This window comes from Scophthalmus maximus, chromosome 16 (assembly GCF_022379125.1).
Source record: "Scophthalmus maximus strain ysfricsl-2021 chromosome 16, ASM2237912v1, whole genome shotgun sequence".
NCBI classification, from domain to species: Eukaryota; Metazoa; Chordata; class Actinopteri; order Pleuronectiformes; family Scophthalmidae; genus Scophthalmus; species Scophthalmus maximus.
In genome coordinates, this window is record NC_061530.1 from 3,594,385 (window position 1) to 3,609,819 (window position 15,435).

Sequence of the window (15,435 nt, forward strand, 5' to 3'; positions counted from 1 at the left end):
TTGATCCCAAAACATCTCTGAACAAAGCGTTTTTTCCGACATTTTCTTCCACCAAGAATCACTGATGAGTCCCCACCGGTCTTTATCCTAACACCCCGGTGCTCCAATAAAAACACGGCTGCTGAGGATTTAATCCAGACACTAGGTTGGAAAGTGATGATTGTGGAGAGGTAGGAGGAGGGGGGCGACCAGTGTGTGTGTGTGTGTGTGTGTGTGTGTGTGTGGAGGCACTAATCTGGCCTTGTTCTGAAAAGAGTTTCACCCCCACTGCAGGGGGCCTGTGGAGACGCAACCTCGGTGTCCTCCCATCATCCCCCTGTCGCTGCCCTCGCGTACACTGTAACCTCGCCCATTCCCCTCCCCCCTCAGTTAACCCTCTGTGCTCACTGCCTCCTCCCTGCAACTCCTGCCACAGAGAATGTGTAGTCATAAATCTGCCCTCAACCTTGGCTGGTGCCATTGTGGTTTTTTTTGGGGAGAACTGAATGTTTTTATACAGTTTTTAAACAGTCTGAAATCAGTGATTTCAGAGGTATATGCTAATTCTCCTTTTAATCCACCGTAGCAAATGTATTAGTGTTACCGCAGTTATTTTGATTCAACTGACTTTAAAGACATTTTGGCCTTCTTGTACTTCTTTCCACCAGGAACCAGAAACGGTGCCACATTTTTGTGACTACAGGAGGCTTTCATGAACAGATCGTCCCACTCAGCAACTCCTGTTTGCAGACTCTGACCCAGATGACCTACTGACACACAGTGTCACGTCAGACATAGCACGACAACGTGCTCATTTAATCTGTGGTGTTTTGTATTGAGGGACGGTCAATGCTGAAAAATGTTCACCGAGGGTTTTCGTTAGATTAGAAAAAGGGACGAAAGCTGATGAGCAACAACAAAGAGAATCAGTGATTGTTAACGTACCAGAGACGTCAGTACACAACAGAACTACAAATGTCTTGAGGCAGGGCAAGTTATATGTTTGAAAACTTGACTGTAATAACAGCAATTTGACTGCTTTAAAAAAACGAGTTAAAAGAAATTCTGTCTTTAATTTCCCCACTCGCTCTTCACACACACACACACACACACACACACACACACACACACACACACACACACACACACACACACACACACACACACACACACACACACACACACACTCTTTCTCTAATGCCAGGTGAGAACTGTTGGCTATCACCCAAGAGGGATGTTACAGTAATACCAGGTCGGAACAGGGCCATAGTGTTGTACTTCAGTTGTAAGTGGATTTGGCTAAAAGAGTCTGATAAATGAATCAAGTTAAATGTAAATAGTGTCACTGTAAATGTGGTGTGGTCTGCTGGTCACTTTAAACAAACAAAAAAAAACCTGTCAGCATTATGTTGACAAATATTTTGTATTAATAAAAAAGAATCAATTTGATAACAGAACATAGCAATAGGATATAGATGATCGTCCAATCTGTGGCTATTTTCATTTTGGAATTAAAGTCTTAAATAAACAGAACATCTGTCTGTGCTCTGAAGTGTTCTGTAAGGCTGTGGCCTGGCAAGACAACAGAGAGGCTGTGTGTGTGTGTGTGTGTGTGTGTGTGTGTGTGTGTGCGTGCGTGTGTGTGTGTGTGTGTGTGCGTGTGTGTGTGTGTGTTGGGGGAGGGCGGGGAACGCACCCATCTGTCTGTTTACAACAGCACTGGGAGATTTTCGCTAAATATCTAATCCATGTAATCCTCAGTGACGCTATGGATAGAACAAGCAGTCTCGCAAGTTGGACAGTAGGGGGCGAGCTGACCAAGAGATGCTTATGACTGGGAAAGCCTTTTTTCTGACTCACAAAAAAAGGGGGTAAAGTGGGATAAGATGGAAGAAAGAGTTTGCCTACAAGCTAAGATATCATAGGTTCACACGTGTATACACACTCGAGGCCCACGCCGCACTCCAGTCGTGTCTCCACGGATGAGCTGTCCCGGCCCGGTCACATGGAAATTGCTGATTGAATTAGAGCTCTGTGGCTTCAGAGAGAGCCTCAATAATCACCTCACATCAGTGTCACTCGCCCGCAGCCGCAGCACAACCACACACTGCCGTCTCCGGACTTCACGTACTCTGTGAAGTTGGGAGCAAGAGACAAGTTTCCCCAAAGTTCACTGATGTTACACAAGGTGGCAATTTGGTCACAATAGTGTGTCCCAGCGCTGCTGTCACATCTACAGCCACGGGGAGTGACACGTTGAGAGAGAGAGGGGGAGGAAGCCAAACTGTCCTCTGAGCAGCAGCAAGTGAGCTTCCTGCTCAGTGAACACTTTGCTCTAGTCTGTAAAATGTAAAATGTTTATTATACCGTTCCGTTAAACGATTTCTGGGTATTTAAAGTACCACAATTTTTTTTCTACAATTAACACTGTAATTTGTATATTAACAATGGATGAAGTCAAAGACACAAACCCACATGCACGTGTGTTCTATATAGGTTAGTAAAGATCCACTATATAAACCATATTTGTCCCGGCAGAGTTTTATAATGATACATGTATTTTTTTTTACACATCATCAGAGATCAGAGTGTTTCCACTGTAGAGCTGTGTGCAGTTCTTTTTTTACCACGCTGTCACAGGTATGCTTCCTCTCTCTCTCCCTCTCGCTCTCTTACACAAACACACTGACCATCGGCAGCACTGGGAGGAATCCCGTCCACGTCGGTGGGCCATTAGAAGATCCATAAAGTTTTTACCAACCTCGGCAGGCAGTCAGGATTCAGCATGAACTCAGAAGACTCTTTTGCTTGTGAACATGGTACAGGTCTCAGCACGCAGAGGGACCTCATGCTGCCCTGTTAGAGCAAAGTGTGTGTGTGTGTGTGTGTGTGCGTGTGTGTGTGTGTGTCGTCCCTGCCTCTTCCCCACAACTGATCCGATTTTAAAAGTTGATCATGTGGAGATACTCTCCAAAGTAATGTCCCCACCAATTTTGGTGAAAAAATCCGTCCATGCATTTTTTTTTTTTTGTCATTTTGTACACACACGTGACTGCTCTGATCCCTTGTTGTGAAGCCATTTTCCCCTGACCTAGTCAGCAGTAAACAGCAGACAGGCACAGTCAGAGAGCAACTGGTGAACCGTTTAGCAGCTACAGAGCCGAATATTTCCCTCAGGAGATGGTGGAGACCAAACACAGAGTCAAAAAAAAAAGGGAGAATCGTCGGGCGGGGACAAACACTGCTCCGCATGAATCATTAGGTTTCTCTGTAACTGCTGCATTAACAGGCAACTGTTTGCTAACAAATGAACTGTAACCTGATGATATGTTGCCTTTTATGCATGCTACACTCAGTTTGTGGTTGAAATCAGTCAATAATAATGAATAATGGATAATGAAAAGAGCAGAATTTTCTCAGAACTAAGCTTTTGGTTCATGCTTGGAAAACATGCATATTCAACATGTCAGGAAATAAATCTGTCAAACAGTAAGACAATCGTCTGTTTGAATGGTGACAGAATGTAACTACAACATGTTAATAACTGAGCATGAGAATTGTTGGTATTTTCCACTTTAATACAGAGACAAGCTGGCTGCTTCCAGTCCTCATGTTAAAGAGTGTAGGCTTAACACAGTCAAGAGATTGATACGAATCTGACAGGGAAAATATGTGAGAGTAAGTAAGAGTATAAGAGTTAAACTATTCATTTGAAAACTCCCCTTCTTGGGGTTTTTTTATATCAGATTTTGGTATTTTTGGCTTTTAAATGTGTTCATAATACTTTGCAACACAATTCTTTAAACTGACCACCTGTGCACAAGTTTGGTTCCACTGACAAATTGAACTACAATCCACCAAAATAATTTTCCAGTGCATTATGAAAGGTGAACTAAAGATACCCTTAAATTAGAATGGCTTTCGCTCTGTGCACAGCCGTGATGCAAAATTCTCATCATAAAAATGTGACGCTCTTGCGATGTATTTAATGGAAAAGTGGCTCAGAATGGTGATGAGTGAAATCCTCCTATGAACCCCGATCCCGACACAAACACCTGACGGTGAGACGAGCAGTGCAGTCCCCTCTGTTCCATTCATCCATGCGAGGAATACAGTGTTTAATCCCCACGGAGAGCACATGTCAATCTCACAAAGCACAGGCCAACACGTCGTTACACAAGAGCCTTTGCTGGATTTAAACCCCGTCACCACTCACATGCGCACGCCGTCACTTTTATGGCCTTTGCTGCATCCTGACACACATAGGGTTTGCATTTGGGCTCCCTAACCATGTTGCTGTCAACTCAGCTGAGTCATCTGAAGTAAACCTCCCGAATCTAGATTCAAATGATAGACATTTGACCATTCAGTGCCTGGTCTCATTACTGGCATTGACAAGTTATGGGCAACAAACAATATTATTGTGCAACATTCATAAAAAGCAATGGACAAAACAATATTGGTCAACCAAAATGACGTGTAGAGAAGCGACTTTGCAAACAACCAAGATGGCTGCCACTGATGAACGAGCATTTGACTAAAAGAACCCAATGCTGTCAAATGTCTCCCACAAGAACGACAACACTCGTTCACAGACATTGTGGAATCCTCATCACAGACATCTCCTCCCAGACAAATATGCGTTTGAGTGTAAGTCTGGCTATGCCAGCTAGCCTCGCCTGCAATTAATTGTTTAAACCAGATTCGAAGACGAAATACAACTTAAGAAGCCAATGACGAATAGTGATGTTCAGTGCAGTCATTTGCTTCAGTGAATAAAAGCTGGCTCTGTACTCAAACTCAGCAAGACAAAGTGAGAGGATGCGGGTGGAACAGCTGCATTTACACACACACAAACACACACACACACACACACACACACACACACACACACACACACACACAGCTGTCGTGTTCTCTTTGGAGGACCCTCGGGGAGATGCACTCTGGAGGAAACCTATTATAAGGTCAGGAGCAAACACACACACGGCCGAAAGAAGGTTTTCATCATTCTATTTAAAGCTCTGATGTAGCTGAATGAAGCAGAGCAGAAAACAGGCAGACACACACACTGCACACACACAGACACACACATGCACACATTCCACTGGGATGGGTTTTGTGTGAAGTTGTGTAATAGCGAATGTGTATGTCAGTTAGACGTGTGTGTGTGTGTGTGTGCGTGCGTGCGTGTGTGTGTGTGTGTGTGTGTCACTGCACAGATGGGAACATCAGCGGCTTTAGGTGTGAGAAATGCGGCTGCATCCCACTGATGCCGTCTCACATGAGCACAGCAAGGCCGCAGCACAGGTATGGGGTCACACCTCGAGTAAGACGTCGGCCACAAAAATGTATCACCTTGCTTTGATAAGATTGATCCAAGTTAAGGCTTTTTCTTTCTTTTGTTTGCGTGTCGATAACAAACATGGAGCTTCTCTGACGCAATGTGTTGTTCCTCGGCACCGCTGCCCAAAATCAAGGAAACGCTGACCGCGAGCAGAGGAGAGGCGAGGTGAGAACAAAATCCGAGCACGTTAGAAACAACGGCTGGAAGCGCTCAGGGATCGTTTTTCACCACCGCATTCCTCGCTCATTAAATGGGCAGCACGGGTTTTCACTACATTGTTTGGCGCAGTGTCTAAATGCATGAATTCATAGGCAAACAATGAAGAGCAGCTGCTAAAGTACTGAATCTGTGTGTGTGTGTGTGTGGGTGTGTGTGTGTGTGTGTGTGATGTGTGTGTGGTGTGTGTGTGTGTGTATGTGTGTGTGTGTGTGTGTGTGGGGTGGGGGGGGTATAACAAGGTTGTGGGTTTAATCGGTGGGTGAGGTAAGGGCTAAGTTAAAGGTCTTCGGAAAAACCCATGCATTTTATCAGTGAGTTTCCTCACAACTATAAAAGTGTAGAGAGGAGACCCTCCTTTCACCAACGGAATGGGAGTTATGCAATGTAATGCATGTGCCTGCATTCATACCCCCAATGCCCTTCATCACTCATTAGTAGAAAAATAGAAAAGCGCTTCGTGTTCCCATTTGTGCTATCAAAGTGAACACAAAGGCCCCTGCGAAAACAGTTTGAGCATGTGGCTCATCATCCCTCGGACCTCCGCTGTCACTGTCCGACAGTTCTGCTGTCAGGCAGCTCGCGCGTTGATATTTTTGGACCGAAGCTGCTGATAGTCACACTGTGGCGAAACTGAATAGCTTGACATTTAAATGTTATCAGGTGAGTCTGCAGCTCCCGTCTTTCCGTGAAAACGTGTGATAGTTTCCATCACATCGGCGTTCGATTCTGAAAGTCCGACACTCGTCACTCAGAACTCACCTATTCATCTTCATGTCTCGGTATTTTAACACTTCCGCCATTCTCCGGTTCCTGAGCGAACACTGAAACGCTAACCACCTCTGATACTGCTGGTCTCTGGTTAAAAGCAGTTGAAGTTACTCTAAAGGCTCTAACGCGAGAGACCTATTCAAAAGATTTGGATGCTCAGTGCGGGAAGAAGACAGAGGCCAAACCATGGAACTTCTAATTAGAAAGGAGGTTCTGCAGTCAAGCAGCAGTGAAATTCACGGCAGCTGAGCCATCTGTGCTATTTTTAAAAATGAAAGTGAACAGTGGTCACTGCTGTGACTTTTGTCTTGCATAGCGTTTAAGCTGCAAAAGTCTGGGTGTGTGTTTCTCTGCACGGGGGGGGGGGCGGCAGAAACAGATCTTAACAGTTGAGTAGAACATTAGAATGAGGACAGATGTGCAGGACAGTCTGAAGCCCAGAGAATAAGAATGGTGGATATTATAAAGCCATGTAGTCTTATTATTAAATAGAATACTATATAATAAGTATTAGGCCAGGTACAAAATCGTTATACAATATCTAAATTGTATTGAAATGATTTCAAATCCTCCCTAATATGACGTAAGGATTTCAAACAGACAGGCCTCCATTGCATTTCATATCAAAAATCCACACTGTCTGAGACAGAAACACTTCACTGCACAACTTTCTTTCCTAATTTCCTTCTTTTGAGGATTCAGTTTGGTTTCTCCGCCAATCTTCTGTCCTCATGTCCCGAGTGTGTTAACAACAGGACTCCAATTTCACTACGGACAGAGAGGAAATGCGATGGGCGAATCAGTGTACAGTTATCTTCTTCCCGAGTGCGTATGTGGAGCCTAAATGAAAACTATCTTTGTCAAATACATTTTCTGATGCCACTTTGGCAAGGTGTGTCTCTGGCCACCCTCCTCACTTGCTGACAGGAGCACAGGTTGTGCGGACAGTGGGACCGTGGTACGACTCGATGTGGATGGAATAAATGGACGGTGCAGTGGGAGCCTGCAGCCATGCTGGCAGCACTTATAGCCATATTTCTTATATCTGAAACAGTTCCCACAATGAGCGAGCACTTCGCGACTGTGGAGGAGAAAAAAAACGTGTATTTGAACGGAAACCAAGGCACAGTTGACCTGCTAACGGCGCCACAAGAAAGTCAGAGTCTTACCAAAGTTACTCGGAAAGATGTTCTGTTTGCTCAAGATGTCACAGAGATTCATCCAGCACTTGACAAGATATATCAGTCCTGGTGAAACTGATGGGATGAGCAATAGTGCCATCTCTGGAGCCACGCCCTGAGGATGGCTATAAATACAAAGTAGTCGACAAAAAGTGGTATCTGGGAAAAATTTTCATAATTTAGATTCACTAAACGGCAGTTAAAGAATGTGCAAGGATGACTATTGAAATCATACATGGTAAGTAAGTCCTGTCAGACTATAGAGAGCTGCAGGAAGACTAAACGTAATACCAGCTGAATGGGTCCAAACACTGAAACATGAACGCAGTGATGGAGATTTATCATTATAATTTGTCACCCCCACCTCCGCCCTCCGTGTCTCCCTCCCCCCTCCGTCCTCCTCCCCTCTGCTCTGCTGAGTGCTGATAACAGTCAGGCGGTCGGGCCTGCCCATGAAAACAGCCCCCAATTCTTTTGTGTGTCAATTAATGATGTTTGGACTCGGTAACAGACTTAATCAGCTTTAAAGGTGCAGGATAATATTCAAGCCATTGAGAGAAAAATTGAGTGTGTGTGTGTGTGTGTGTGTGTGTGTATTCTAAGAAAACACTAAATCTGAGCACACTATTGATCAGTTCAAGACCCCGCCCAAAACAATACACACATACAATACGTGATACAGTAATCTCAATGCTCATCAGGCTACACTACAGTGTTGGCCTGTATGAAAATGACATCACTGGGCAGACTTAGCGCTGCTCATTTGTTTATTCATACATTTCTTCCTGTTAAAAGGGTAGGGGTTTGTTTCTCCACGGTCGCCAAGTGCTTGCTCATTGTGGGAACTATTGAGTTTCTCTATAATATATAATATGTCAAGTGCCTCGAGATGATGTATGTTGTGATTTGGCACTATACAGATAAAAGATACTTGAATTCGATTATCCCCACAAGGACCCCCGTGACCATGCAAGGACTAAGTGGATTTTCCAAGACATTAGGGGGAACGTGTCATGATGTTGTTCTGCAACAAAACTCTCCCTGTTCACATGTACAGACTCAGACGCTGGAGAAGTGACAGGATGCCAGTGGCTGTGAATCCAAGCTCACTGCAGCTTTGTAACTGAAAAGCTTTTCAATTTTTCACCGGAAATGAAGGCACAGAGTCCCGTTCTACTCCATCACGTAAAAGAGTTGTGAACAAAAATGGAGGGGCAACAAATGGTCAATGCAAATCAGGGTTTGAAAGGGGACAAATGATTTGTGGAAGGAGATAAAAATTGTGTGAATATAGGGACCGTGGCAACATCAGACAAAAAACATTCAGAGCTGAGTGTGGAATAACAAACAACGACACTTGACACACCTGAAAGTCGAACTGGAGGTGGGCAAGGTACATCCCATTATCTTTGAATCAGTGTGTGTGTGTGTGTGAAGGAAGCATCACAGAGCAGGATGGTGTTTCAGCTGCATATATAGTTCCATGCATCTCACAGGTGTACGATAGAGGCTGACGCATGCAGAACCCCCCCCCCCCCCCCCCCCCCCCCCCCACAGTTATCTCCACAAATAATACAATCTAAAGCTTACATTGATCAGAAAATGATTTCACATCAAAGTACGTCATATGATAAGTGATGTCATGAAGCAGTCGCAAAGGGGTCAGAGAATAAGGTCATGCATAGTTCAAAAAAAGGTACCTCTGCATCCTTTAGGACTGTGGACACGACCTAAAGCCTGTATCTAGTAGAGTAAATATCAAACTGAACAAGTCTGACAATTTTTCGTCATCATGTGTAGTTATGCATCATTTGCAACCAGTACGATTATTGACACGATCTTCATCTTATTTAGGTTAAACCAATCATTTGTCATCATATGTGGCAGAGCGGGTGTTAGCAGCTGGATGTCCAGTAAACCCCCACATACTGAAGGCTTGTTAAACTACAGTTGTTTAAAGGAACCTTTCGACAGGGCTGTTCGGCAAGAAAAGCAAAGTTGCGAGTGAAAAATTCATAAAGTCATGTTTTTATTAGTAATGTGACAGTAATGTGACATTAGCAAGTTTTCAAGTAAACATTCCTACACTGATGAAGGCACAGATTGTGCTTGTCCTGTCAGCACTCAGTTCAGGGACAGGGGCTGCAGTATTCAGATACAGTGCGGCATCGGGACATTTCTGCCTTCAAAGAATTTTCACACAAATACAAAATTTCTGAATCTTGACATATGTACTCTCTGAACGTACTGAAAAGGAATTTGCACGGGTTGTAACTTAGCAAAAAGTATCCATCCAAACACATAACCGCCCCTCTGGCCATCGTCCCGTCTTTGTTTCCTTTGTCGTTCTGCCCATCTCTCGGCCTCTGTAAGGGCAGTGTACTGAATGAAATCTAAACACAAACACACACACACACACACACACACACACACACACACACACACACACACACACAAACACACACTCAGTGCAGTGTAACTGAGGCTTCGTACGGAACTGGACTAAGTGTAGAGGACATGTCCGCTCAGTGTTAGTCACTTCAGTGAGTCAGACAGTAAAAGTTCATGTATGTCGACCAGAGCTCACAAAGCCCTTTTCCGCTGTTTCACAGGATATGTATTTTTAAAACCTTTATCTCGGGAGGGTTTTTAGAGCATGCCTGCTCCTTTTCAGCTGTGCCAAACTGCTCACCGTGGCACCGTCCGAAGACTGGCGGTTGTGCTGCTGCCTTGAATTTTGGAGAAGTAACACAGCTGTTGTATTTTCATGCTCGATATTTACACGTGCACCACTCAAAGTTTATTGATTCAGTATAAAATGAAAGAATGAATGGGATTTGCCATCAAAATTGCATATATAAGGAGAAGATTTAATCTGGATTCGAATTCTGGAGGGATTTATTGGATATTTCCGTCCCAGTCGATACTGGACATGTGAGGCTAATGTCGATATCTAAATCAGTCTGATAACTATTTATTTTTGTCTTTGACAGTTGTAAATATGAACAAATGAGTTAAGATATTAAATATGTGATGCAATATATATGTATATGTATAAAAAATACAACCAAGACACTCCCTTTGGAAAGAGCAGCTGGCACTTACTCGTGTAGTGTTGTTTATTATCATGAGGATGCCTCTTTGATTCTGCTGACACAGCTTCCTGCATGTGTTGCAGCTTGACTGAGATATGAAGGGCTGTGAGGCAGTTGGGTTTGGAAGGGTTAAAACACCAGAACTAAACTACACTGCACACAGTTTAGCGTGTAGGCCAGAAGTTTTAATACATTTCCAAAGGTTCCGCTCTCTGCTCTGTGTCTGTGATGAGCTACAACCTGCCTGTGTCGTGCATAAGTACATTGACACCTCCGGAAATACGTTTACATCATGTGAATCTTGCCACTGAAACCAAGTTAATGGTAGTTTAGTGTTAAAGGAATAGTTCAGCAGTTTTGGAAATTCACTTGAGATGAGGAGATGGTATCATTTGACGACTGTGCGTAAAGTACAGAGCTATAGTGCCATAAAAGTATAATATATGTATTGTATATTAGTCCAGCTCTCGGCAGTGCGGTTCAGGAGTGTTTGTTGCTGGAAGGTTCATCAGTTCTCCTCCTCAGTCCCCTTTTTGTCCCAGTAAATGTGTGTTGTGTGTTCACAAGAGCAGGAGCAGGATATCCTGACGTTTCCACATGCGCACACGCGCACACACACGCACACACACACACACACACACACACACATACACAAATACACAAGCGACAAAAAACACAATCCACTTTTCACACTCTGACTAACGATGTTCTCCATTATGCCACCAAAATGAGTTAGTCCAACCGGACACACTCTCGGCTCTATCTTGCACCCGGCGCAAAGTGGCGCCGAGCGCGACGCAAGTGTGTTTGCTTGTCTCAGACCGATGCAGTTGTCATTTTCCCATCCACCCCCCCATGGTCGAATAGAAACTAGTGTGCATGTGGTCGTGTTAGTCTTAAAATGAGATGGGGTCAGGAGCACTGATGACACATTGGCAGTGGAAAGTTATCATGCATCAAAAATCTGGTCTGAAGTCAGTGTCACAGTATTTCACCGTTATTTGAAGGCTCATTATCAAGGTAATAACTTGCACCCATTGTTTCTTCTGCTGAGAAGTGTTCTCTCTTTCAACCTGGCAAATCAACCATTGCAAACCAGACACTCTGGTCTGTTGCATATTACACCCAAAACACACCCATGATTAATTAAAGGGGCAGTGAGCGATCTCTAAAGCAATACACGTTTTGTGAAAAATCTGCGAATATTTCCCCCAGGCTCCGTTAATTTGAAAACAAGAATAGGATACGGATCGCAACACAAACCAATGCGAGTGCAGTTTGTCAGCATCGTTCTTGGCGGTTTTGGCCTAATGGTTGGTGCGCTGGACTTCCATTCCAGAGGTCGCAGGTTCGCGGCCTGGCCAGAGCAGTGAAATCACAACAAAGAGAGAGACAAGCTTTCTTCAAAATCGCTTACTGCCCCTTTAAGAGACTAAATACAAGCCTTTTGAACCGTGCGCCCGGCGCAGAGACCTCTTGTTGTGTCTTTAAACCCACAAAAAATTGATTTGGACAATAGAGCCCCTGTATCTTAGAGGATACAGTGTCCTCTATCTGCGCATACCATAAAGAAAGAGTTCTCAGACCTCCCATGCTCTCTTCTTCCTACTGTCCCTGTCACACACTATGAAAAGACCACACACTCACTCACACATCTCTATAACGGAGAGAAAAAAACTGCATCACTTGAGCCCATCGGTTAAAAATACACAACTTTCTTCTCCCTCATAGAGACAGGCACTGTAACTGGAAGACACGCACACACACACACACACACACACACACACACACACACACACACACACACACTGGATGTACAGGTGCTGAAAAGCAATGCAGTGGAAATATGTGAGCAAACTAAGCTAACTCGTTCTGAATAAATACAAGTCAAGCCCCGAGATGTTGAATGCCGTGAAGGGAAAGAAACGTTGAACTGCTCACAGCTGACGGCAAGTTCTGTCTCACCGTGGCCCTCACGTCAATCTCCTGCCGCGCTCAGAGGCTAAAGGCTCAGACAATTTCCACAAATGTGTCCGAAACCTGTTCTACCTGTTATCTGAAAAAATTAGCTGCAACATAATATTTTCGGGAACAAAAAGTTAGACTTTTAAGGGCTCCCTTACTGTTTTCTGTTGCATATATTATCAAAGAAATTAGCAGCCGATTACTACACAGTCTTGGAAGTCTGGGACCCTGGGGAGGTTGCCCGCTCTGTCCAGTTGGTAATCCAGCCAGTAATATTTCATCATTTCTTCTACATCATACTCTCTTTCAAACTCAAAGACTTTGTCGTGCATTGTGGTAAAGCCGTTTACTTTCAAGCGAGCCGCTCCTTACATGATCTTGCTCTGATTAAAGGAATGAAATACCAATTTAGCTTTTTTTTCTCCTGTTCCACTCATATTGCGTTGTTGAGACACCTTACTGTAAATGTCAAAGTAGGCAAACTGAGAGGAGTTCTCTGTGCTCCCTCTCCCTCTCTCTGCCAAACACACCCGGATCAAGTCTGTATTCAAATGCTGTGCATGCTCTTTGGTAATGTGCCTACACTGTGTGTGTGTGTGTGTGTGTGTGTGTGTGTGTGTGTGTGTGAGCCTCCTCTCACCTGGGCCATGGTATTCAGCAGGACTTCGGCTGGCTCCTGGTCCTCAGCATGGCTCGTTGAACGAACGTCAAATTGGTTCTTTGCAGATGCTGTTGGGTGTTCGATTGTGAGGGTTTACTTCACACACACACACACACACACACACACACACACACACACAAACACACACACACACACACACACACACACACACACACACACACACACACACACACACACCTTAGTGTAGTATGGCTTGCTTTGCTGGTGTGTTGTGATCCCACACCCTCACACACACCACCCCCTCCTCCTTGTCCTCCTCATGTGTGACAGCACCGTCCTCTGGAACGCTTGCTCTTGGAAACACAGTCTTTCTCTCCTCTCTCCCTCTGGTCTCTGACCACGACCTGTGAGTAATCCTCTTTCTGTCTTTGCAGTTGGCACAGAAGGAGAGAGTATGTCACAGGAGCTCGTGTCCCTTTCTTTCTGCCCGCACGCTCCCGTCTTCCCTGCCTCAGTATGTGCTTGGCTGTAATCTGGCCTCATACTGCTCCTGCCTCTCCTTTTCCTTCTCTCCTCGCGTCTCTCTCCCTCTCAGCTGCCACCCCCCCCCCTGCCCCCCCCCGCCCTTCCTTCCTCCCCTCCACTAAAACCCTCGCGCTTTTTTCCCTCCGTAACTGTACACAGCATTAGTGAGAGACAGTGGAGAGGAGGGGTGGAGGGATCAGTGGGATAGAGCATGGGTGTCTGTGTGTGCATGTGTACCATGTGACCTGATGGTGTTGTAGGATTCCCCCAGCAGCTGTCACATTCCTTCATCGTGCTCCACAACGAGCTTCATACACTTCCACTGGGGACCGGTGGGGTGCACTTCAAATGTATCCAAATCAAAACATTTCATTTAGATGTATTTAAAATCTATTCAAATCTATCATATTAAAGAAAAAAATTATGGTTTATCAATTGCTGATAATTGCTGATAATTCTCTTGAGGTAATGAATTGTAATTGGGCTGCATTTATCAAGCACTTTTCCAGTCTTGAAGTTCTCTCAAAGCACTTTGCGTTACAGGTCACATCCACACAGCACTATTATACACACGGACATGCAGATCATGACATGGATGTCCTGGTTAAACTCTTAGATATACCCCTCCCCCCCCCCCCCCCCCCCCCTGTGTGCATTTCACTGATGAAATTGCCCGGTAACCTGACAATAGTCACATATCATGTATGATATAAATGCTTTTTACTGATAGGTAGGATGATGGATAAACTGAATGATGTTTTTCCTCATCACATCAGAACTAACTTGTTGGATATGTGGCCCAAACCAAGCAGGTAGTTGAATTTCTTGAGACTCCATTTTGCACACTAAAGTTGTAATAACATACTTTGTTTTTTCATCATGGAAATTGCATTCATTTTGGGGAGAAATTTGTGTTTGAAAAATACAATCCTCATTTGTTCAGTGATAAATGAGATTGAAGCAACAGCATGAGTTTTGCATCCATCACACCTTATTTTGTGACCTAGGTGTCACCATCTACATCGTATCAAATATGCAGCATGGAGGAAAAGAATCCCCATTGGCAACTGTGGTATTTATTAATATTTTCCCATTAACTGACAATGACACACTCCAGTGACGATGCAGAATGCTGCATTCTGCCTCAATATTGTTGGCCCTTCCTGGTTCCTTGTCTGGAACGGAGTCGTTCAAGGAACTTGTTTGTGAAAAACGGTGGTTAAAATGTATTTATTGGCATTTAGTTGTCAGTGCACAAACATTGCACAGCTACATCCACAACAACCCTGCTAACTTCCAACTCCCTGGTGCCAGCCCAACCCTCTCTCTGTGTCTGACGCCCGTTCACTTCATACACAACTCACACACTGAACCATTCCTGAAAGCAGCTGCACTACCTGCCTACAACTTACGACAGATGTTGCACAGAGATAATAAATCACAGCGTTCACCTGCAAATGCTACCTCTTGACGCTAATGCAGAAAAGACTGTTAGTAATGGCAATTTTTCGATATGTGAGTACAGTTTCCGCACAAGTCTCTGCATGTGCATAGTAACGGTCCCATATTTTACACCTTTCTTTGAAGTTTTGATACCCTTAACCATCTCCACATAGTTTTATAGCTCCTTCACTCAGGAGCTCTGCTAAGAACAGGGCAATGATTTTTGCCCATCTAATTAACATGCATGCGCCTCTCTTCCGATTGGCCGACTGGGGGCAGTGCGTGGAGTTT

General features: G+C 44.4%; 1 protein-coding gene across 1 annotated transcript in view; it reads right to left on the bottom strand.

Moving 5' to 3' along the window:
* LOC118286978 (rho GTPase-activating protein 23-like) overlaps positions 1-13,732 on the bottom strand; it is a 56,618-nt gene extending 42,886 nt beyond the window's left edge. The window contains exon 1 of the mRNA XM_047327528.1: positions 13,195-13,732. Coding sequence (XP_047183484.1) covers positions 13,195-13,203 — 9 coding nt within the window. The 5' untranslated portion in view covers positions 13,204-13,732. The remainder of the gene's footprint in view (positions 1-13,194) is intronic.
* Positions 13,733-15,435: the final 1,703 nt, after the last annotated feature.